Genomic DNA, 23,791 nt, shown 5'->3' on the forward strand with positions numbered 1-23,791 from the left:
TAAACGATAACAACCAAAGTCTGTGGAGCATTTTTCAAAGCATGTATCCTCTTAAGCTGGATGTTTCAACACTTCCAAAGAGTAATGTAGAACAGGTCATATTTAACGTCATTTTACATGGGGCAACTGGTGGTCATGTGGATTAAGTTAACTACTCAAGGATACAAAACTAATAAGCATTAGATCTTGGGACTTCAGTTTAGATCATTTGGAGCCAAATCTCATGTTCTCTTTAGTAGAGTCCCCTAGAGGAAGCCATGTCCCCATAAGGCACCATTTTGTCAGGGGCTGTTGGGGGAGGAGAAAGGAATTAATATGGAGGCACTTATTTATTTATTTATTCTTTAATTCAGAGCCCAAAGTGACAGATGAACAGAACCATGGAGTAACTTAACACTTTGTGTTTTACTGCCTGGTAACTTATTTGTACATCTGAGGGCAGAGCAAACATTTCATGGGACACAGAAGAGCAAATAATCCCGTCTGGAGGAGTGGCCTATTTATGAACAACCCAGTGCTTTGGCAACATATTTTCCTAACATTTAAACCTGTCAAAACTCTAACCTTAAAATTTTTTTTTTAATGTTTATTTATTTTTGAGAGAGAGACAGAGCATGAGCAGGGGAGGGGCAGAGGAAGAGAGGGAGACACAGAATCCAAAACAGGCTCCAGGCTCTGAGCTGTCAGCACAGAGCCCAATGCGGGGCTCAAACCCATGGAAGGACCGTGAGATCATGACCTGAGCTGAAGTTGCACGCTTAACCGACTGAGCCCACCCAGGCGCCCCTCAAAAATGTAACCTTTAGGAGGTCTTGTGACAAGACTTAAAAATAACAAAAGTGTGTAACAGTGCTTTAAAAATAATATTCCTTTAAAAACATTTTTACCTTTTACTTAAAATAATTTCAGACTTACAAAAAATAATGTAAAGAATTCCATGATCTGTTTACCAGATTCCCCAAATGTTAGCATTTTATCTCCTTTGCTTTATCACACACTTCTGGACAGATACAGATATAGACTTTTTTCCCCGCTGAGTTATTTGAGAGTCAGTAGCAGATACAACTCCCCTTACCTCTAAATACTTCAGACGTTTTCTAAAAACAAGGAATTTCTCTCATAACCACAGTATACTTACCAAAATCAGGAAATTAGTAAAATTCTATTTTATCTATGGACCTTATTCAAATTGACCAGGTCTCACTAGTGCCCTATATAGCACAATATATATATATATTTTTTTTTTTTTTTCTTCCTGGCCCAGGATCTGATCTTGGATCTCACATTCATACTTTGTTGTTATGTTTCTGTAAGTTGTCTTTAATCCCAAATAGGCTCTTGATGTTTATCTTTCATGACACAAAGTACCATTTTATGTTATTTTGTTTTATTTTATTATTTTATTTTATTTCGTTTTATTATTTATCTCATCTCATCTCATTTCATCTCACCTCACCTCATCTCATCTCATCTTATCTTATCTTTGAGAAAAAGCAAGAGAGTGCACATGAGCAGGGGAGGGGCAGAGGGAGAGAGAAAAATTCTTAAGCAGCTCCATGCTCAGCACAGACCCCAGCTCGGGGCTTGATCTCATGACACTGGGATCATGACCTGAGTTGAAATCAAGAGTCGGATGCTCAACCAACTGAGCCACCCAGGCACCCCACAAAGTACCATTTTATTTTATTCATTTTATTTTTTAATTATGATTTTTTTTAAAGTGTTTATTTATTTTTGAGAGAGAGACAGAGCGTGAGCAGGGGAGGGGCAGAGAGAGAGAGGGAGATACAGAATCTGAAGCAGGCTCCACGCTCCAGGCTGTCAGCACAGAGCCCGACACGGGGCTCAAACTCACACCCATAAGATCATGACCTGAGCCGAACCTGGATGCTTAACCCACTGAGCCGCCCAGGGGCCCCCACAAAGTACCATTTTAAATTGAGAGTGATTCTCACTGTTCTATTGTGCTATGGCCTTTATTCTTAGTTCTTTTTATTTTCTTCATCCCTAAGAGATGCCCTGCCTTCAAGCCTTTTCTCACCAACACAGCATATCACACCCAAGACACCACGTGCTATGGCACAAGAGCCTGTGTCCTGCCCCTCCCCCTGACCACAAACACCCTGCCACCCCAAACCGCCCAGTACAAATGCTCCTTCTCATTATGTCAGAGGCAGATGTTCAGAAAGACCCTTCCACTGTCTGGCTTCACTGGAAGTCATTCTCTGCTTCCTTTTCACTTAAGGAAAAAGGTACGTTACAGCCTTTTGCTATGATATAACAATGATGGCTGGTATTTTCTACATTATTATATATTCAGTTGTTTTCTAATCAGGAAAGGGCTGTGTATTAAACCTGCTAGAGGAAAGGGCAGCTAGACTGGCTTACTTCTTTCCTACACCCCATCATGGAAAACCCACATGACTTCCCCAGAGGCCATAACCAGACCTAACCAACCCCAAGTCTCCATCTAGGGCGGGAAGCCAGGACAGACCCTTCCAGCATCATCTTTCCATCCTTAAAAAGGAGAAGTCAGAGGGATTTCTGGGGAGCCACCCTCCATGCACCTTCCCCGTCCACCTTTGCCCACCTAGAAGAGCTCTGCTCCAAAGAACAGCACCTCCATGGGCCACTTGGCTGCAGCAAATGAAACTACAGATCCTGGAGGAAGTGACCAGTTAATGAACTTGGAAGTCTTTAACTTCACCACCCACTTCCCTAGACATTGCAAAATATTTAAATAAGATAGAAAAACTAAGTCAAGCTAGAGCAACTAGCGGCTTTTCTCTTTCCCCAGCTGTGCGGGTTTTTAAAGCAGCAAGCCATAAAAAACACAGAATTGAATATTACTAAAGAAATTGGGGGCCAGCAATACTTGCTGTGTATAAATCGAATAGCTGTTTGTTTATTTAGAATATTTAAAGAATATCGAGGTGGGGCAAGGTGGTCCAGACTGAGTGCTGACGTGTCCTTCCTCTTTGACACTTTATCTTCCAACCGGCTCGCCATGCTGGCAAGCGGTCAGAGTCCCGGGAAAAAGCCCACAGGGATGGGAGTCAATAGTTCCTTAGAAAATAATCCTCTGGGGGCGCCTGGGTGGCGCAGTCGGTTGAGTGTCCGACTTCAGCCAGGTCACGATCTCGCGGTCCGTGAGTTCGAGCCCCGCGTCAGGCTCTGGGCTGATGGCTCGGAGCCTGGAGCCTGTTTCCGATTCTGTGTCTCCCTCTCTCTCTGCCCCTCCCCCGTTCATGCTCTGTCTCTCTCTGTCCCAAAAATAAATAAAAAACATTAAAAAAAAATAAAAAAAAAAAAGAAAATAATCCTCTGTCTGTGGCAGTAACAAAGTAGTACTTCTAAAAGGGGTGGGGGTGGGGCAGAAACTTCCAGATAAGCCCCTGGAGCATCCCATTGCACCAGGGAGTCTTCAGCTTTAAGTGCATGTTTTTTCCTTTGCATCTCTCCACTCAACAAGAGTAACAAACCTTCAACAGAACCTGGAAGGAAACAGAGCAAAACAGGAACAGTGGTAATTAATTTATCTGGTTGGTGGGTAACTCGTTTCTTCTTGGAATCTAATATTTTGTAGATTTTTCAACAAGTGTTTAAGATTCTGATCACCATATTCTTTTTTTTTTTTTTTTAAGTCAATGGGCATTAATAAGAACCTATTACATTGTGCTAAGCCCAGGGGTTATAAAAATGAACATTGCTGTCATGTCCTTAGGAGTTCAAGGTTGAGCAAATGAAACAGTCTCAAAATGTATAAACCAGTCCAGCGTGTTGATGCTATGACAGATGGACATACAAAGTGAAAAAGAATTCAGAGTAAAGTATTCACCAAAGTAATTCTAGATCTCCAGTTCTTTGGGGGATCTGGGGCTCAGTCACTTTACATAAAGGCCCCTTATCAGCCTCCTTTAACTTAAGAGTCACTAATCTGAGTTTGAAACACCTACACACCCTGCAGGGGACAATAGATTCATGGAACCCATTCTACTGCTTTAGGTGATGTCAGGGAAGACGACTTTCCTCTACCCTCTTATGTTCAGTATTGAAGGCCTGCAAATTAAACTGACAAAATACAGATTAGCATGAGCAAAAAACAGATTTAATGACCGATTTATGCACGGAAGTTTACAAGGAAATGTGACTCAAGAAGGGGCTTAGCATCTTAATTGGAAATGGAAGAGGCAGGGGGCAGTTCTGGGAGAATAGGTGACCTGTTAGAAGGTTGAGGTAAAAGAGAACTTATGGAAAAACAAATGACTTTTTTGGAAAGAGAAATGGGCCCTTGGGGAATAGATGGGAGATTTGATAGTTTTGTGATACTATCTATCTGAGAAATTGGAGCTGCTTTCGGGGAGCGGGTTGATGACAAGTGAATTCTTTTGGGAGGCTCTGTTTTTAGGTAGGTAAAGGATTTCAGGAATTCATATGCCTTCGGCTCAAAGTAATTTTTATGCCACAGTGGCTTATTCTGGACCTCTTTCAGTGAGAAAGTACAAGCATGTGGGGCCACACAGAACTGACTGGAATCCCAGCCATGTCCATGCTAGTTCTGTGGCTTTAGGTAAGTCACTTCAATTCTTTAAGCACTAAACAGGAATAAGACTTTCATTTGAGATTTCGAAATAATGTACTTACAAAGTACTGATAGAAAAAATGGCAAGTGGCAGATACCACTGTGGCCGTTTTAACCATTGTTATTTCAAGGCATAATCCCTTCCCTGCGAGAGCTCGCCATCTGGTTGAGAAGGGAATATTGGTGCTATTAAAAAGATAGTTTCCAAGGCAATATGATCCAAAGACCAAATGGGTGATCTGGAGCGAAGGCTGTGGGGTTCGGAGAAAGCCCCTGGGTGGTCTCAGTCGTGTGGGTGGCCATCTTGGTCCTTCCTCACTCATGCATGTTGGGTTCTCACTGAGCCACCCAGATTTCTAGGCTTGCCCGTGGATTCTCGCTCTGTGAGTTTATTACTGAAAATAACTGGCACCCGGCATGCACCCGCTTCTTTGCAAGTGTCAAGCACAGGGCTGTGTGCTGAATCTTTGAGCCCCATCAGTCCGCCATCCAGGCACCGTCTTAGGCCTGGGGAGTGACAGGAATATTATGAGCAGACTCTTAGGAAACAAATATAGATTCTTAATTCCAAAACCAATTTCCAAATGCATTCCAGAAGCACACACAGAAATGAAACCTGCTCCACAGAGTTAATACTGCTCACTTCCAGCTGATGGCAGGAGACAAGAGACACAGGATCGCCTAATGAGAACTGATCAGGATATTCTCTTTGGCGATAATAGCAAATGTAAAACAGTCAAACCTCAGACTCCCCTTCTGGTTGCTGTCGGATTTGTGTAATAAACTTGCACACAGACACGCGCACACACGTATATATCCGTACAATTCAATTCCCCAGGGCATCTGGCCAAGCCCAGGCCCACTCTCTTGTTTTTAACAATAATATTTTCCATTTAATCTCTCTTAGAATTTTTGGAGGTTTTGTCCATTCCAAACTCAAAGGGAAAAAAAATTAGCATTTAGATAGGATTGCACCAGCATTAAAATCAATTGAAATGAAAACAGAGGATCATGGGAGGGTTGAGATGCCTGGAATTTTTTCTATAGGATGATTCTAGTGTGACAGCCAGGGTGCCCAGTGACTCCCTTTCATTAGTATTCACTCAGATTTGTCCCCGGTGCCTTCTTCTTATACATCTTCCTCTCCGTGTTTTTTGGGGAATCACGGTTCTCATCACAGAGGGTCCTCCAAAGCTCCTGCTATGGATGGGATGGGATGGGTTGATGCGAAGGAGACACAGGTGTATGTATGGTCCTTTCTGTCCAGGATGTAGAAACATGGAGTGCCACTTGCCCACAGATGTGAAATAACTGCTCGATTCTTGGCCTGGCCCCGGGCCTCCACAGCCACACCCACTTGTCAGTGTCACACCCTCACCTTTCTCTAGCTCCCACATCCACTCTTCCCACAGCCCCCCACACTCATAGAAATCCGTTACAGGCCTTTACTGCTTCGGCAAGCTTTGGGACTCAAGCAGAAAGGACCCCAAGGAAGGAAACCTGGAAAGTCAACGTCAGCAAGGTGCCCCTTACTGACTACAAAGGTTCTTCAACAGGAGGTGTGTTAGCGGAGAAGCCCTACGCTTGTATATGATTCTTGTGTGAACAGAACAGACCCACATCCTAATTTGCCTCAGAGTCCTGTCTGCTGTCAGTTTGCGGCCGGTTGCAGGGTCCGTCAGCAGCATTCAGAAGTTCCCTTAATCGCTGGTTCTGGCGGTGAATTCTCGAAACACAGGCTGACAATGGCGTTTACTGAGCTAGGTGCAGAGTGCTTGCTGCCCTCAGAGTGCCTGGCGGGCCAGACTCACGTTTTTCCTCCTTGTGCCTTTTACTGCAGCTCTCCTGGACCCAGCAGCCCATGGGAGTGAGGCCCTGTCAGTGCTGATGTGTGTAGTGGTGTTTTCCTGTCTCGCAAACCCATTTATCAAACAGCACGTGTTCCTCCCAGTTGCTCGTCAATATTTCCTTCCTTACTGTGCGCCCCTCTGTTCCCCTGGCCCCCGTGTCCACTGCCCCTCCGCCACCTTCCCGCTGCCCATTTCCGTTCCAGCCTCCCTGTCTGTCTCTGACTTGCTCCTTAGTATCTCTCCCCCTGGGAGCGTAACCTTTGATTCTTTTCTCCTCCAGGAAGATGATTTGAATGGGATCCACATTGTGGCCTTTGCAGAGAGGAGTGACCCAGGTAGGAAACCCCCAATCTTCCCCTTTGCACCTTGAGCAAGATCTGCCTTCTCACCTTTGCCGGCCCTCATTCCTTTCTCTTCCCTCACTTCCTGTCTGCAAGGCCACTGCAAGATATTGGGCACCCCCTGGTGGTCGCTTGTTACATAGGACTTCATTTTCAGTTGTGCTCGTGGCTAAGGGATGTGGAAGAATCATAACCTCATTCTGTTCTGCTTAGCTGGCCAAACTAGGAAGGAGCACTGAGTACTGGGGAGGATATGAAAACATCCTAGCTTTACAGGGTGTGTGTGTGTGTGTGTGTGTGTGTGTGAGAGAGAGAGAGACAGAGAGAGAGAGAGAACTTCTGTTCACATTAAAAGTTTATTTACCAGTGTTGTGATCTAGCCTATATAAATAACAATCCTACATTAGAATTACAACAAATGTACCCTTTGGTTTGTAAAATCCTGTATGTGCTTGGGAAACTTCATAGAAAATATTCCCTCAAATAATGAGAACTGGACAAAACTAGCAGCTAATTTCTAAAGTGCAAAATAACCCTATAAATGGATGAGTAACTTGGTTTTATTTGAGAACCTAGATGACTATTTCCTGGCTTCACTCTTTTTTTTTTTTAATTAATTTATTTATTTTGAGTGGGGGTTGGGGGCAGAGAGAGGGAGAGAGAGAATCCCAAGCAGTCTCAGTGCTGTCTGCACAGAACCCAACCGTGAGATCATGACCTGAGCTGCGATCAAGAGTCAGACGCTTAACCGACTGAGCACCCAGATGCCCCTTGGCTTCACTCTTTTTCACATCCGTGAAGAGTGAAGTGCAGGAATAATCAATTTTGCTGGCGGTAAAATGCTAGGTCCCTTTGGCAATGCCCTGTGAGATAAATCGTCCCCAAAGGGAAAGTGTGAGTGGACATTCTGAAGTGTGTTTGGGGAGACCTGGCAAATTCAGATTGCAACCAGAGAAGGCAGGGAATTTCATTTAGGATGGCTAAACAGCCAGGCCTTGGGCCATAAGGTGCCCGGGCAGGGATTCCAAACCTGCCAGCACAGAGAAGCACAAGCACCAAAGCCACCTGGGGCTGATTATAACAGGACCTTCAGAAACCTGTAATTTCACAGAACTCCGAGGTGAGTTAGTTAACACAGCATTGGGTTTGGGAACTGCCGCTCCAGACAATGTAGGACTGTGGCCTTTGCCTGGGGCCTCTTGTATACTCATAGAGACGACCAGGAAGCTCCGAGAAGCTGAGCAAACTTCCCACGAGGGCACAAGGAATTAGTGGTAGGTCATGAGGGAGCCAGAGATGGTCTTGGCCATCAGTGCTTACCTGGTCCTTGTGCAGTGCCTTGATGAATAGTAGATACTCAATAAACAGCTGTCAGGAGGTGATCAGATCAGCACATGACTGACCAAGACTGAGCCCCAAGACTCCACTGGCATGCTGTTAATACATTATCAGCCTGCGTAGTTCTTGCAGATTGAGACTTAAATGTTGTTATCATACAATTTTTAATCAAACTTGAGAGATAATCCCTACATGACAATATTCACTTTAAAAAATTGTTTTTATTGCTTATTTATTTTTGAGAGAGAGAGTGGGAGCAGGGAGGGGCAGAGAGAGAGAGGGAGACACAGAATCCGAAGCAGGCTCCAGGCTCTAAGCTGTCAGCACAGAGCTCGACATGGGGCTTGAATTCACGGGCCATGAGATCATGACCTGAGCCGAAGTTGGGTGCTTTAACTGACTGAGCCACCCGGGCGCCCCAACAGTATTCACCTTTTTAAAGTGTGTGATTCGGTGTAGCTTTAATATATTCACAAAGCTGTGTTCTATCTAGTTCCAGAATGTTTTCAGGCCCTCAGAAGGAAAGCCCACGCCCATCAGCAGTGGCTCCCGTTTTTCCTCCCCCAGCCCTGGGCAGCCACTACTCCACTTTCTATCTCCATGGATTTGATTATTCTGGACATGTCATAGAAGTGGAATTATGTAATCTGTGGCCTTTTACGCCCGGCACCTTTTGCTTGGCCTAATGTGTTCGAGGTTCTCCATTATGTAGCATGCATGCATCAGTAATTCACTCCGTGTTAGGGCCAAACACTGTTCCATTGTATCAAGACCAAATGTATGCTCCAAATTATCTGAGGGTTTCCTCCTCCCCTTTTTTTTTTTATTAAAAGTTCTGAATGTCCACTCTGTCTCAGTTTTCCCATCACTGACTTGCAGAGTTGAAAAAACTCTCCCAGGATATCTAGTCTTTGACTGAAAAAGAAATGCCCGAATGGTTCCAGCTTCTCTCCACAGTTTCTGGCTACCCCTCTGCCCCTGGAGGAGAAAATAGCAAAGGAAGCCAATTGCCCAGGGTTTACAAGGTATAATCAAACAGAGTCGGATTCCTGGTGTTGTGTGAACAGAGATGGAATTGCCATCAGCAGCAGTGTGCTGGCCAGACTCAGGGTGGGGATGGGGATGGGGGGGCTTCCTCCCACCCCCCAGCCACCCTGCCCCACCTGCTCCCTTCCAGGATGGTGGGGGAAGCCTGTCTGGCTCTTCGGAACAATGGAACAAAGAGGCCTCCAAGAAGTTGTAGGAACCTGTTTGACAGAGATTGCTGCTGTAATGAATCAAGCTCCTGAAACTACTTTCACCTCCTCCCTGCACAAATATCCCTGGGCCCGAAGCTGTGTCTTTCCCCAAAGGAGCCCAAGCTTGGGCTTGTTACTGAGAAGCGGGAAGAAATGCACTGAAAGAGGGGGCGTGTGGTCTCGTAGCAGATTTTTTCATCAAGGGAGGGCCTGGCCCACTCAGGCCTAGGAAAGGGAAAGGCTTTTCTGCGAAAGTCCAGGCTGTGTGGCTAGTCAGTCATTATCCGAAGGTCACTGATGTGTAACCCGGGGCTGAGGGGCCTGGCTGCAGGACTAGGAATTTCATTCCTGCCCAGACAGTGGTTGCTCATATACCTTTGCTCTTGCTAACAAGCTGTACATGGCCGATTGCCCCAACCAAATCCTTACCCGCTGGCCAAAGAACAATCATACGTCCAGGAAGTGCATACGATTCTCCTTAAAGAGCTAACAGTCTTGAGGAAACGCGCTATATGGAGATGGCCTCATCCGGTCCCCAAAGCCACGCTGCGATATATGTGCGATTATTGTCAACCCAGCTCAGATGAGAAAAGCGGGTTTTAGAAGTTAAATGACCCAAATCACTTGCTGTATCTAAGCCAAGATTCAAATTCCAGCAGGCTTTCTTGATCTCCGAATCCGTCCTGATTATGATGAAATAAATGGTCATGATCACTTGTCTGCTTATGAGACAGAACCCCATGCGGGCATCCCTTGTTTTGTTCCCATTTTACAACTGAGGAAGCTGAGGCCAGGGTGGCCTGCTGGGGGAAGCAGAGCAGGAATGAGCTGTGAAGGCTTCCTTCACAGGAGGGCCTTGCTGCAGACTTGGGGGCCCCTCCCAGTTACCACCTCAATGACCTCCAGTGATCACTCGGCCCGCCCTCCTTCCTCTCTGCTGCCCTTCACCACCCCCTCCACCTCCACCATGTGAAAGACACAGAGAAGTTCCGTAGTGTGTGCTCGAGATCACATGGCCAGAGGCAGAGCAGACACAGGAGCTTCGACTTCTTGCCGGTGCAACTGAGCACCCTACCTGCCCGGCCACCTGGCCCTAGACAGGCTCTGAGCATTCGCAATGCAGCTGGAACCCGGAGATGGGGAGGGAAGTGAGAAGAGAGTGCCAAGTAAAGGAGGGAGGTCAGCCGTCCTCCCCGCTGTCCACTGATGTTCCCAGATTTGGAATACGACCGTCTATCCTAGTGATCTGGGTCCCTCAAGGGCTCTTCTCCGACCGGTCCTGACAATGCCAGCTGTGAGCTTGGTTCCCAGACTTCAGTGCCTGCTCTCTGGGCCCTGGAAGGACACGTCTGGCGCTCTGCTCTCGCCCCAGATCCCAGGCCCTGTGTGCGCCTCCATCTGCCTCCTCCAGAGCCTCTCCCGCTCCTGCGCTCAGGATGCCCCCGGAGCCACAGTTTGACAGGTTTGAAAACGAACGCCTCTCCTCTGCCGCCCCTAGATGTGTCTGCATCAGGCTGACATCTTCTTTATAACACCTGCTGAAAGGTTCGCAGACTGGCGTTTCTACATGAGCGCATGCTGGATGGATATCCTCCAAGGGCCCAGGGAATATTCGCACTAACAAGCTGGAAAAGCAAGGACGGGCTGCCATGTGCAGATGCGGATTGGCCCCAGAATGAACGTCTCCAAGCCCTGTTCCAACTGGATTGCGACCGCCTGAGGTTCTTAGGAAATGCTTTTGAGACCAATTGTCTACAGTGGGCATGCTGACTGCTTATTTGAGCTTCCAAATGCAAATCTGATTTATTGAACTTAGCATTTGGGGTGCTTGCTAAGTGCTAACTGTGCATGTATCACAACCCTATGTACTAGGTATGGTCCTTATCATCTTCCCTGATGTACAGGTGAGGAAACAAAGGCATGGAGAACTTAAATAACGTCACCAGGTCACATAGCTAAGAAGTGGTCGAACTGGGGCTCAAATCCAGGCCCCCAGTCTCTGGGCTTGGCTCTGAGATACACAGGTCTCTGCCAGACAGAGCCCTGGCTCCTGTCACGGCTGGGACTGTCCCCCAGGGCTTGGTCCAGCCTCATTCCCACCAGATCCTCCCTGCCTGGGAGGAGGAGAGCATAATCACCAGTTTCCCCTCCCACAGAGCTGTGATTCCCAGAGGCCTCTCGCCTGCCGTGGGAAACCTGGCTCCACACTGGCCCTCAGCGCTGGGTCATGGGACGTCAGGTTCCAAGCCTGTGTGGCAGGGAGGGAGTTACAGTTCTCACAGTGCCAGGTCCCTCTTCTTTATTTAGGTCGATCTCTGAGACTCCAGTCACACTCAGGGACACCGCTGAGTTAGCCAACCAAACACACTGGGGCTGGGAGGAAGAGGGGCACGGCCCTGTCCACCTGCTCCAGAGGACGCTGCCCCCATGCTGTTTCCTGGAGGCCCGTGCTTCCCTACTATTGAAGCTTTCACAGCTTGCAAATCTCAGGCACAACTTTGAGGGAAGAAGATGGCAACAGCTTTGGTAGGAGTGCCGAACTCTCAGAGGGAAAACGACAGCGGAAATGGCTCTAGACGTGCAGCCCAAAAACCTGAGTTACAGTCCTGGCTCTGCCCCTTGCTCTCAGGTGACGCCGGGCAAGCCACATACTCTCCTTGTGTCTCAATTCCATCCTCTTTAAAATGGAGATACTAAGATCTTCCTAACCCCATCAGGACCAGATGTGAAGATTAAATGCAGAGACTAGTCCTGTAGTTGTTTTGGTGTCTAAATAACTACTGGCCCCCCAAAAGCACAGAATAATATTTCTTCCTTTTTTTTTTTAAATCTAGCTTTTTAAAAAATCGTGGACTATTCCTTCTGAAAGATACATGGGGGTGCCCGGGCGGCTCAGTCGGTTAAGCATCCACTTCTTGATTTTGGCTCAGGTCATAATGTCACGGTTGTGAGATTGAGCCCCTCGTAGGCTCTGCCTGAGAGATTCTCTCTCTCCTTCTCCCTCTGCCCCTCCCCCACGCACACACACACCCACTCTGCACACACATTCTCTCTGTCTCCCCCCCCCCTCCAAAAACAATTAAAGATATACGGCCACACTCTTACAAGGTCTCTAAGCTTAGTGCATCACTGATGAAGTAAACATTTATTCATTTCAAACCCACCTATTTATTCATGTGATTCCAACTGTGGGCTCATCTTCTGCTTTACATCGAATAACAAAAGTGAAATATGGCTTCCTACGCCTGCCTTCCCGGTCAGAAAGGGAGGGTCCATCATGGCTGTTTCTCTTTCCCAAGACACCTGCTTGGACACCTGTTTTACAAAGAAACAGAAGCTGTCCCTAAGGAATATCCAAGTTAGCTTAATGACTTTAAAACAAAGGAGACAAACCTTGCTCTAACCCACATATTGAGGCAAGATTCTCATAGCTACACCTACTGGCACAGCCACCCTGAAGCCTTCAGTCATAGAGTCATTAACAGGGGCCAGAAGGAGCCACCCCATCACATACTGTCTCCCCGTGTAACTTCCTATGAGTCTGTCTTCTCTATTGCATGGGGCCAAGACTGTATCTTACCCACCACTTGCGCCCAGATCATTGTATTTATTACCAATGCATTGAATGGAGAGATGAATGGTCAAATTCCTTGTATTCAAGCAGAAGAATCCAGATGATTTAGGAATAATGGCTAAAGCTTACTATGTGCCACGCACCATCTCAGTGCTTTAGAGGTATGAACTCATGTAACCTACAACCACCTTATGAAACAGGTACTATGATTATCATCATCCCATCTTTACAGATGAGGAACCAAGACTTGCCCTAAGTCACACTCAAAATGGTGGAACCTGGATTTGGACCAAGGTTGTTTGCCCCAAGGGTCCGTGTGTTTAAGCATCATGCCAGGCTCCTTCCGTCTGTTCTGTTCTTGAAAATGTCCAGGGAGGAGAAGGATTATGACCATATTGGAATTTGTCATCCTGAAAGTCAAAAAGCTGCCTTTGGATCTGGATGAGGTTTCTCTTGCTTTATTGTCAACCTCATTTATCCATTTATTACTGTGAATGTTTTCTGAGATTTCCTTACTCTATAGATACAAAAATCTTTTATATTCCCAAAAATAAGCATTAAGCCAAAACTTTCACTTCTCTTGTTTATGTAAAAACTCCAGTCCATTTGATTTTTCTTGCAGAACCCAATTTTTATTCCTTCAGTTTTTTTATTTTTATCTCCAAGCCTGCTCTAGCATGTAGAATAGAAAAGGTTCCTGTACATAGCATTTCTTTGTATTTATTCCAACATTCTGTAGGGTTTTCCGTCAGAAAACTATAGTGCTATCTTGTGTGTTTAGTCATATTTTTTTTTAATTTTTTTTTTTTTTTAATTTATTTTTGGGACAGAGAGAGACAGAGCATGAACGGGGGAGGGGCAGAGAGAGAGGGAGACACAGAATCGGAAACAGGCTCCAGGCTCCGAGCCATCAGCCCAGAGCCTGACGCGGGGCTCGAACTCACGGACCGCGAGATTGTGACCTGGCTGAAGTCGGACGCTTAACCGACTACGCCACCCAGGCGCCCCAGTCATATTTTTTTAAGTTTTTTTAAATTTATTTTTGACAGAGAGAGGCAGAGCATGAGTGGGGGAGGGGCAGAGAGAGAGAGAGAGAGAGAGAGGGAGGGAGACACAGAATCCAAAGCAGGCTCCAGGCTCTGAGCTGTCAGCACAGAGCCCGACACGGGGCTCGAACTCACAGACCGTGAGATCATGACCTGAGCCGAAGTCGGACACTCAACCGACTGAGCCACCCAGGCGCCCCTGTTTAGTCGTTGTTCTGGTGACACCCTTGCCCCTTTGCAATGCAGTGTCCAACTGGCTTCTTGCCTCCCTTTATGCAAGTTCATCTTTTGTATCTCGAGTTTAGTTTCTACTTGAATCAGGGTCTGTGTCATTGAATTTCATCCTCTGTGTGAATTTCTGATTTGTCAAGTTCACTTTTTAAAAAAAAAAAAGTTTATTTATTTTGAGAGAGAGCAAGAGAGCATGAGTGAGTGTGGGGGAGGGGCAGAAAGAGGGAGACAGAGAATCCCAAGTAGACTCCGTGTTATCAGCAGAGAGCCCAAGGCGGGGCTTGATCCCACAAACCATGAGATCATAACCTGAGCCGAAGTCAAGAGTCAGACACTTAACCTACTAAACCACCCAGGTGCTCCTCAAATTCACTTTTTTTTTTTTTTTTAACGTTTATTTATTTTTGGGACAGAGAGAGACCGAGCATGAATGGGGGAGGGGCAGAGAGAGAGGGAGACACAGAATCAGAAGCAGGCTCCAGGCTCTGAGCCATCAGCCCAGAGCCTGACGCAGGGCTCGAACTCACGGACCGCGAGATCGTGACCTGAACTGAAGTCGGATGCTCAACCGACTGAGCCACCCAGGTGCCCCCAAATTCACTTTTAAATTTGATTCTTACCTTCCAGAGTACTTCCTTCTGGCTGCTAAAACTAGTCATGGGAAGTGTTTTTGGAGAATTCCCCCTTGTGGTCTGTGTAATGATATATAACCCACAGATTCCCTGTTCTGTGGCATGGTTCTGTCCCCAGAGAAGGGAGATCCGTGGTGTCCAGATATCAGGAAATAGAACTGTGCCACAGAACAGGGAATCTGTGGGTTATGTATCATAATACGCAGTGCTCGACCTTCTCAGCCTCTCCTACAGGCACCAGGAGTAATATCCCCAGACCCAACTCCATCCAATCCCCACAATGACAATGAACTCTAAAGCCTGCGGCCCTATTCCTCACAAGGGTCTGTCCTAGAAGGTAACTCGTGATCTCCAGGTTTCCCTCGCTAACCGAACATTTGCTTTACATCACATTGCTTTTACAAAAGTCCTATGTTAACACCTGCTTTTGCTAATGAAAAGAAATCCAAAGAGGATTTTGGATTTTATAGAATGTTATTGCTTCTTCGCTTTACAGCATTTTGGTTCATAGGAACGTTCTACTTTTGGATATCAAGGGAGACCCGTAATTCAGAAACTAGGTGGAAAAATCACCCAGGCAGAGCATATCTCTGCTGGAAGAGTCTGCGGCCTCTTGACTACTAGCAGTAACTCTGCTCTCCAGATAGCAAGGCCTGAGGGGGCCCAGTCTGAATCTCACAGTTAGCAGCGTGAGCTAGTGACAGTGTGGGTGACTCCACCCACTCAGAGACGAATTGCTAAGGATCGCATGCATTTTGCCTGGAATGTATTGGCGATGAGGAAGGGCAGAGAAAAATCTTTACCAAGCAAAGGCTAGAGCTCCTGGAGAGGGGCGAGGCTTGTTAAACAGAGAAGAGCACCAAGTGCCTGGGACCTCAGCACAAGAAGAAACCTTTACAATGAAAGGGCAGTTACCAGACTGAATTAGGAGGCAGGTGGCCAGTTGCTTGTAGAGAGGGTGTACATTTCAGGCCACACATCAGCTAGGCCAGACATGGAACTTTATTGTCTAGAACCAAACCTGAATTGTACCCAGTGGGAACTGGGTCTGATCATCGATGCCCCCCACCCCAACCCTCACCCCACCATCCCTAGAGGTCCGGGGTCTTGCCGCTTCCCGGGGGCACAGACAGGTGTACTATTCACCTGGTTGGCATCGGCTGTGGTTGCATATGGTCTCCAGCCCTTGTTCCCAGCAGGTCACCTCTGGTCTTGTCCATCCCAACTGTGGCATCGTCCATGTTCCTCAGAACCACAGAGAACTCGGTGGGGCCTCGGGACAGACCTTTCTGCCCCAGTGCTCCTGCACTGAGGGGTCCTCCAGGAGATTCGGGGGCCTTTCCATTTTCCCGAGTTTCATTCTGAAACAAAGCCTGAGGCCCCTATGCTCTGATTTTCCCTGGAAGTGTGGAGTTTCTGTGTGTGGACACACATGTACACACCAGCTTACATCTGTGCACACACACGTAAAAGCACGTATGCGCAAACACATACATACGCACAGGCACAGAGCTCATTCTCAGATACTTCCCAGAGTCTCCACTCTTTGTTTCTAGTTTGGAGTCGGGTGGGGACGTAGTGGGGTTAGGGTGTGCTTTTTCTTACTAAACATTCTTCCAAAACTTTTTGTTTCTGGTATAAATTTTATGCTCCCAGTCCTTAAAGGTTTAGGCTTAATTTTTTATTTTTATTACAAAAAAAAAAAAAAAACCAAAAAACTGTGTTGTTGAGGCTCACAAGGCTTGTCTCTGCTTTTCTTATGAATCATCCCTCCCCTGGGGGCAATGAATGCTGCTGCCTGGTTGGGGGAAGGCAGACATACAAGGAAATGGTGAGGGAGGAAGAGAAACCCTATTTGCTATCTCAAAGCTATGAAACCAGCTGTAAATCAGAAGCATAATTTGAAAGTTTTAGAAATTCCAGGTTGTAGAAAAGCATCCAGGCTACATGTTCTTGGTATGTAGAACTCAGGGATGGCAAATTACTGGTTTCCAAAGAGGGCACAGGGAACCAAGGACCAGGCAGGGGTTCCTCTGATCTAGGATTGTACTTGCTGACTCAAGCCTGGTCAGTTTTCACGTGCAGATTAGCCAATGGAGCCCAGCTTTGAGTTAAGAAGCAGCCGCTTCCCTGTGAACTTTTAATTTTTTTATTTAAAATTTTTATCATTTCCTTTGAGGAAGCTGCTTTGCGGCTGGAGTTCTCATCTGACTCATTTTATAGAATAATCCTATAATTAAGGGTATGCACCAAATAGGCCTAAGAAACCCTCGTGGAAAAACCACACTCCCTGCTCTTGGTGTTGGAAGCCATGTCTGTGCTGGGGTTACTCAGCCTTCTCGAATCCTGCTTCAGATGGTTACGAGTTCCTGGAAATCCTGAAACAGGTTGCCAGGGACAACACGGACAACCCTGACCTGAGCATCGTGTGGATTGACCCGGATGACTTTCCTCTGGTGAGTGGCTCAGACCCCGGCACCTTTGGCGGTCACCTTCACAGTCTCATGCTTGTGTTATTGTGAGCCCCGGGAGCACGAGCAGGGGGTGAAGCAGGAGACGCACTTGCAGAAACACGATGACCACCCCCATCCAGTGTGGGAGACCTTGGCCACTGGGGCAACACTGACTTTCGCACTGACACGATTAGACCCAGCACTCACCTCCCTGGAGACCAGGGGTTCCTCCGGCCCACCCACGCGAGTGAGCGGGGTGAATTTCTTCTGCTAGCACGTCCATTGCTGTCCCCATCCCACCACCTCCCTTGCTATCGCCTCCTTCATGTTCTGGGGGAGGGGGGAGCGTCATTCCAAGGGAACCAGAGTTACTAAGAAATTAAAATCAGACCTGAACATTTTGCATGGAGTTAAGAACTTCATGGAGAGAAGGAGCAAATTCTTGGAGGGCAAAGACCATCTGCCATGTGCATTGTGTTCTCCCAGGTCCTAGCATTGTATCTAGCACATGTTGAATGTGTAAGAAAATTAAAGTCCAAACTCTTGCTGGTGTCAGTGATCAACGGCCAGAAAGCCTTGATTATGCCTATTTTTATTTTTTTTTAAATTTGTTTGAGACAGAAAGAGAGAGGGAGGAGAGGGGGCAGAGGGAAAGAGAGAGAGAATCCCAAGCAGGCTCCACACTCAGCGCGGAGCCCGATGGGGGTGCTCGATCTCACGACCCTGGGATCATGACCTGAGCCAGTTTTTTCAAATTTTATTTGAGAGAGAGAGGGTTATGCTTACTTCTAAAGAGAATAATAAACAGAATTCGTACAGCACACAAGCCCAGTGGTCGTGATAATGGATGTAACTAATTTACTCTACTGTATGCTTGGAACCATAGTAAATTCTTCACACGGACCATCTCATCTAATCCTCCCGACAACACTATGAAGTAGGGACTGTCATAATCCCTGTCTGACAGATGAAAAGAAAAACAGCTGGCGAGGTTGAAGCTACTATGTGGTAGACGTGATATCCTGACCCAGGACTATGTGGTGCCAAAGTTTTGCCTGCTAGTCAGTGGACTTTAGGATGAGCCAGCTGCTGGTGACCAGTACACGTTTAGTTATCATTAGATTACAAACGATAACTTGTCTTCTTCCCAAAATTACCATTTGTTGCATAGGACACGACGGAGCATATCATGATTAAATAGTCAAAAGGGAGGGGATTTCATGAGTTTGACGGTCCTGAAACCCAACCCTACATACAGAGCAAGTGAATCGAAGGCAGAGACTCTCCTGACACCTGAGGTCACTGTCATCATTCTGGGTAATCGTAACAGAGTCTTGGCCTCATAAGATCCTAGATATTATGACATTTTTTAGTTAGCCTCTGCCAGACTGTATTTCTAGTTTACCCGGACTGTTTTGTTATGCAGGCTTGCAGATGGCCAGCAGCTCTCCCAACCTGCCCTGTGTGTTTGTTTATCTTGGTTTTTACAAAGGAGAAATCTTTAGACTGTCCCGACATCCAGGTTCCCGACTATCCCTGGTCCCCATCAAGCCATATATTTGCCTTGGAGACTTTCTGTCACTGAACATTTGCACTGTCTTAGCCCCACGGCCCCTTATTCCTTTAGTCCCCCCCCCCCCCCCCGCCAGTCTAGTCCATGTGGATCCCAAGCCTGGCAAAGTACGCCTCCCCCGCCACCAACCCTTTTAATTGGATGGCACTTCACTACCTTCCCAGCCACCTCGTGGATCAGAGTAGTGCAAGGTAAGGGACTTTTAAATGGGCCACTGAAAGAGAAGTGGGGGAAAATGGCTCTCTCGCCACACATAAAAGAGCCACAAGTAATTTGGGAATCAACGTCAGACCATCTCTGTAATATTCTTCCTTACAGCTGTAGGAGATTTTATATTACATGTTTTCATAGTTTGTGTTATAACATCTTGTTTTCATACTTATTTAAAGTGCTTGAGGGCTGAGGCCAAGTCTTCAGTTTTCAAAGTGCCCGCAGATGTTTTGGAGACCTTTAATCAATGGTGACCTATGATGATGGGATGGCAGGTGGGTCCAGCCACAAAATGTGGCCTTAACAGGGAATGCCCTCTGTCTGCTGTCTAATCTCATTTTTTTTGTTGTTGCTTCAGCTTGTTGCCTATTGGGAAAAGACTTTCAAGATTGATCTATTCAAGCCACAGATTGGGGTGGTGAATGTGACAGATGTGAGTATACCCCATGAAAGCTTGCTCAGGCACCCTCAGACTGTCCCGTCCTGACTGGGCCACCACGTATACAAGTCTAGCCTGTCCTGAAATGAAAAACTTGCCGGTGTGGCCCAAGCCTAGTGTCTGAGCCAGTCTTAATCTATGGTTTCATGATTGGGCACTTCCTTGGAAATGTATGGCCATATTTCCTTGCTTACAGGGCCAGCTGTCCTGTTTTACTATTTGGAGCTTTCCACCCAAGTAGCCTCTCCTGTGAATTTTCTCCCCAAGCACAACAAACTTTTTTAATGCAAAAGAACCCACACATGCAGCTTCCATTGCACAGTGGCTGGTCAGCAAGGGGGCTACAGGAGAAGGGGAGGAAGATCACATAGGAAGAGGGGCCTCTTCTCACCATGCAGGTGCCATTGAACTGAGGGCAGGGAGGCAAGCTGGTGTGGCGGACTGGCAGAGCATGAGGAATTTTAGATCTCAGCCCAGATGTCTGATACAACTCCCCCATAAAAAAAAAACAAAAAACAAAAAACAAAAAAAACAGAAGGGGGCACAGATACAACAGATAATGGGCAAATAATGGACAGAAAGAGATGGTCACAGAGAAGTCATTAGAGCCCTAATTAATGGCGGTGGAAATGCTTGTGAATGGGGCCCAGGTAGCAATGTCCTTTTACCCTGTTGCTGGGCGTCTGGTCACCTGGGGAATTCTGTACTTATTTATTTTCGAAACTGCCTTTTAAATTAATAATAATAAACAAGTTTTAAAATTTGCTCAAGTTAAAACATTTTTAAGTAAAACAGCAGACGATAAGGTGAAAAGCAAAAGTATTTCCCACTGCCCTGACCTTCTACTTTTTCCCATTCCCTGAGGGAACCACTGGTAAGTGGTTTCATGGCCATCCTACCAGAAATGTTATATACATGTTTGTTCTTATTAAATAGGTGTCTTGTAGATATGCTCATGTAATCAGAGGGGAAAAAAAACCAGTGCAAACATAATTACAACTCATAATAATACTTGATTTCAATACCCCTGGAAACCGCCCCAATCCTGGCCTGCCTCCCCATCCCAAGCACTTTCCACAGTAACGACCTAATGCTTGGGATAAGGAGAGCAGGCAGGTTAGGGTGGGGAGTGCTGGGGATCTGGAGGAACTACTCCAGGGTGGAGAAGCAAGGAAGAAACTCGGGGTGTGTGGGTGGGGGGAGGTGGCATCTTAAGGAGGGGCCGGGTTGAAGCAGCTGCCAGTCTCAGCATGCTGGGCTCCGCCCATTCCCCTGCCAACCCTCCACAGCCCTGCCTCCACACTCTTCCTCCTTCCCCAGAAACCGTTCTGCACAAACTACACACACACACACACACACACACACACACACCTCCTTTTATCTTGCACAAGTGCGATCCTACCCAGAGTGTTCTGCATTGAGGCTTTCGCATTTAATAGTGTGCACACGTCCCTGACAACTGAGCCAGGCTGCTTGGACCCCACTGGTCTGACTTGTCCTTCCTGCACTCACTCACTCACTCGGTCCCTCGGTCCCTCGGTCCCTCGCTGCAGGCCGACAGCGTCTGGATGGAGATCCCAGATGATGACGACCTGCCCACAGCTGAGGAGCTGGAAGACTGGATCGAGGATGTGCTTTCCGGGAAGATAAACACTGAAGACGACGACAATGAAGATGAGGACGACAGGGATGATGACGAGGATGACGATGACGATGACGATGACAATTCTGATGAGGATAATGATGACAGCGATGACGATGATGAGTAGCCCCCACCCCAGATGACTGATCAAAGCAAAATCACAGCTACATGACCATGCAGACAGCACGGCGGGGGACAGCACACAGCCCTGGCCTCCGCCCGCCGGCTCCTTCCCCCTTGCCCATCCCTTTCCCCAACCCCTTCTCATCAGGAGCTGTACCATTCAGCAAATGCCTCTAACCCAGTAATCCCACTCAGCAGGAACAAGTGGGGGAATTATTGCCATGTGGACTGTCTTGATTGTCTTGGAAAAACTCTTGTTCTTTGCCAGACCGTCAGCGGTCGTAGCAGTGCCGGAATCCAGTGGTCTGGTCGAACAATCCCTGACACCGCTACTCAAGTTTACTTGTTGTCTTTGATGTGACGGTAACAGAATGGACAGCTGGCAAACTCCGAGCATAGAGTGACCTTACAGTCGGAGCCCAGGGAGACCCGCAATTAATCCATTTGGCCCCCGTGCCTGGAACATCAGTGGGGATCCCTCCTCAAGGCAAGAGGTTCTCTCTGAGGGAGGGCTCAGCCTTAGAAACGAGTTTATAAATCAGTTAAACTGATTCTTTCAAGTGTAGGTGAGACCTTTATGAGCTCAGATCCAAGTGTTGGGATAGCTACTGGGAGGCCTTGAACCCCATGTGTACAGATATCACCATCATTTCTAGTACGTTAGGATCTGGGATCGGAGGTAGATTTGCTTTCTGAACTTCCCTTTAGTGATGACAAATCTTGCACTATGCACAAGGGGGTGGAGAAAGTGGGAGGATTACAGGTTTTTAATTTTTTCTTCTGGGTTCATGCCCCTGATTGAGTCAGCTGGCTTCCTAGTCTGAACTGGGATCTAGATACCCTTCTCTGTTGCTGCTAGTGAGCCCTCCCTTGGGGAGTGAAAGTTGGTTTATCTAGAGGTCAACCAATGCTCCATTTGTCAGCCCTCCCACACTTGCACAGGACAATAGCTAGAGTTCATAATGGCGCCCTCAGGCACTGAGAGAATCCCAAAGTGCCTTCAAAACTATCTAGAAGTTACATTGTGCTTGATAGTTTTAGCAGTAAGTGTGCATTATAACGTTCTAATTTATTTTCTCAATCTTTTAACACGTGTTAGACATGGTGCAAATGCTTTGGAAATAGGGTAATCCTTGTATGGAATAGTAGCCAACTAACACTGCCATTAAACTTATACTTTGAAAATATTGAGACTATCTTGGAAATCCTCGCTTAGTTTTCCTGATCCTGTTCATTCTCTCTTGGTTCCTGTCCTACCTCTCTGTTCCCTCTGTTTTCCTTTCTGGCCCCTCTTTCCCTGCCTGCCCTTTAAATGATAGTGTTTCACAGTATCTCTTGACTCTAACTTTCTTCCAAGGTACTGTCATCCGTGCCCATCAGCTACCACCTGTGGGCTAATGACGTCCAAGTCTGGGTCTCTAACCTTGACCACTCTCTTAGTTTTAGACCCCATTCATCTTGGTTTGGATGTTGCACAAGCAATGCAAACAACATGGCAAAACCCCAACTCATTACCTTCTCCCCTAAACTTCTCCTCCTCTTCATGGAGTCCCATATTGGAAGAGTGGTATCACTGTGTATCCAATTGTCAAGGTGATCTGAAGGGGCTGCCTTCCCCTCTGCAACCATGGAATTTTGTGCATACCCCAAACCATGGAAATTGTCCTTGATTGTAACACATAGGAGCGCCTGGGTGGCTCGGTTGGTTGAGCATCCGACTCTTGGTTTCAGCTCAGGTTCATGGTTCGAGCCCCACGCTGGGCTCTATGCTGACAGTGCAAAGCCTGCTTGGGATTCTGTCTCTCTCCCTCTCTCTCTTTCTCTGCCCTTGCTGTGCTCTCTCTCTCTCACACACAGAATAAATAAATGAACTTAAAAAATCATTTAAATTGCAACACATATTTATGTGCCTGTCTTTTCACTAAATTGTAGGCTTCTTGGAAGCAAGGAATTTATTTATCTTTGTATCCTCAGCAACTAGCACTTTATCCAGCACAAAGTACACACTCGTTTCTTGAACTGGTGGGTGAATGATTGATTCACCAGAATACGTACCATTCCCCAGCGCTGTTGGATAACAATGCTTACAAGGCCTCCCCTTCACAAAGCAAGGCTGACACTTTCCAAGCTGGACTATGTTGTGACCCAGCCAGACCCAACCACACCTCTAATAAGCTCTTGGGGAGGTAAATTTTCAAAGTAATCTTTGAAGCTAATCTTTCAAGTAGTCAAGGAATGTGGTCTGTCATGAAAGTGGTCTGTTCTCCAGCCCAGGAAAAATTCCCTGTTCCTGGAGGCTGAGTAATATGCATTAAGTCTAAATCATGTTGTGGTACTCCCATGTTAGAAGCACTGAGTGTTAAGTTAGTACTGTTTGTATGTAGTAGTGCTGTTTAGTTATTGGTCTAAAACCTCTTGAGCTGGTATTTATTGAATGTTTGGTGTGTGCCTGGAGCACGATGCTATGTGCTTTACATGTATTATGTCATTTAATCCTCACAAAGTTCTTATTCTCCCCA

The 23,791-nt window shown here is 46.7% G+C and overlaps 1 protein-coding gene across 1 annotated transcript in view; it reads left to right on the forward strand.

Moving 5' to 3' along the window:
• The window catches only part of CASQ2 (calsequestrin 2), a 64,988-nt gene extending 41,833 nt beyond the window's left edge, over window positions 1-23,155 (forward strand). Inside the window, exons 8-11 of the mRNA XM_058716105.1 lie at window positions 6,713-6,767; window positions 17,188-17,288; window positions 19,427-19,501; window positions 21,061-23,155. Of these exons, the coding sequence (XP_058572088.1) occupies window positions 6,713-6,767; window positions 17,188-17,288; window positions 19,427-19,501; window positions 21,061-21,276 (447 nt within the window). The 3' untranslated portion in view covers window positions 21,277-23,155. The remainder of the gene's footprint in view (window positions 1-6,712; window positions 6,768-17,187; window positions 17,289-19,426; window positions 19,502-21,060) is intronic.
• The last annotated feature ends 636 nt before the right edge of the window (window positions 23,156-23,791 follow it).

This window comes from Neofelis nebulosa, chromosome 2 (genome assembly GCF_028018385.1).
Source record: "Neofelis nebulosa isolate mNeoNeb1 chromosome 2, mNeoNeb1.pri, whole genome shotgun sequence".
In the NCBI taxonomy this organism is placed as follows: Eukaryota; Metazoa; Chordata; class Mammalia; order Carnivora; family Felidae; genus Neofelis; species Neofelis nebulosa.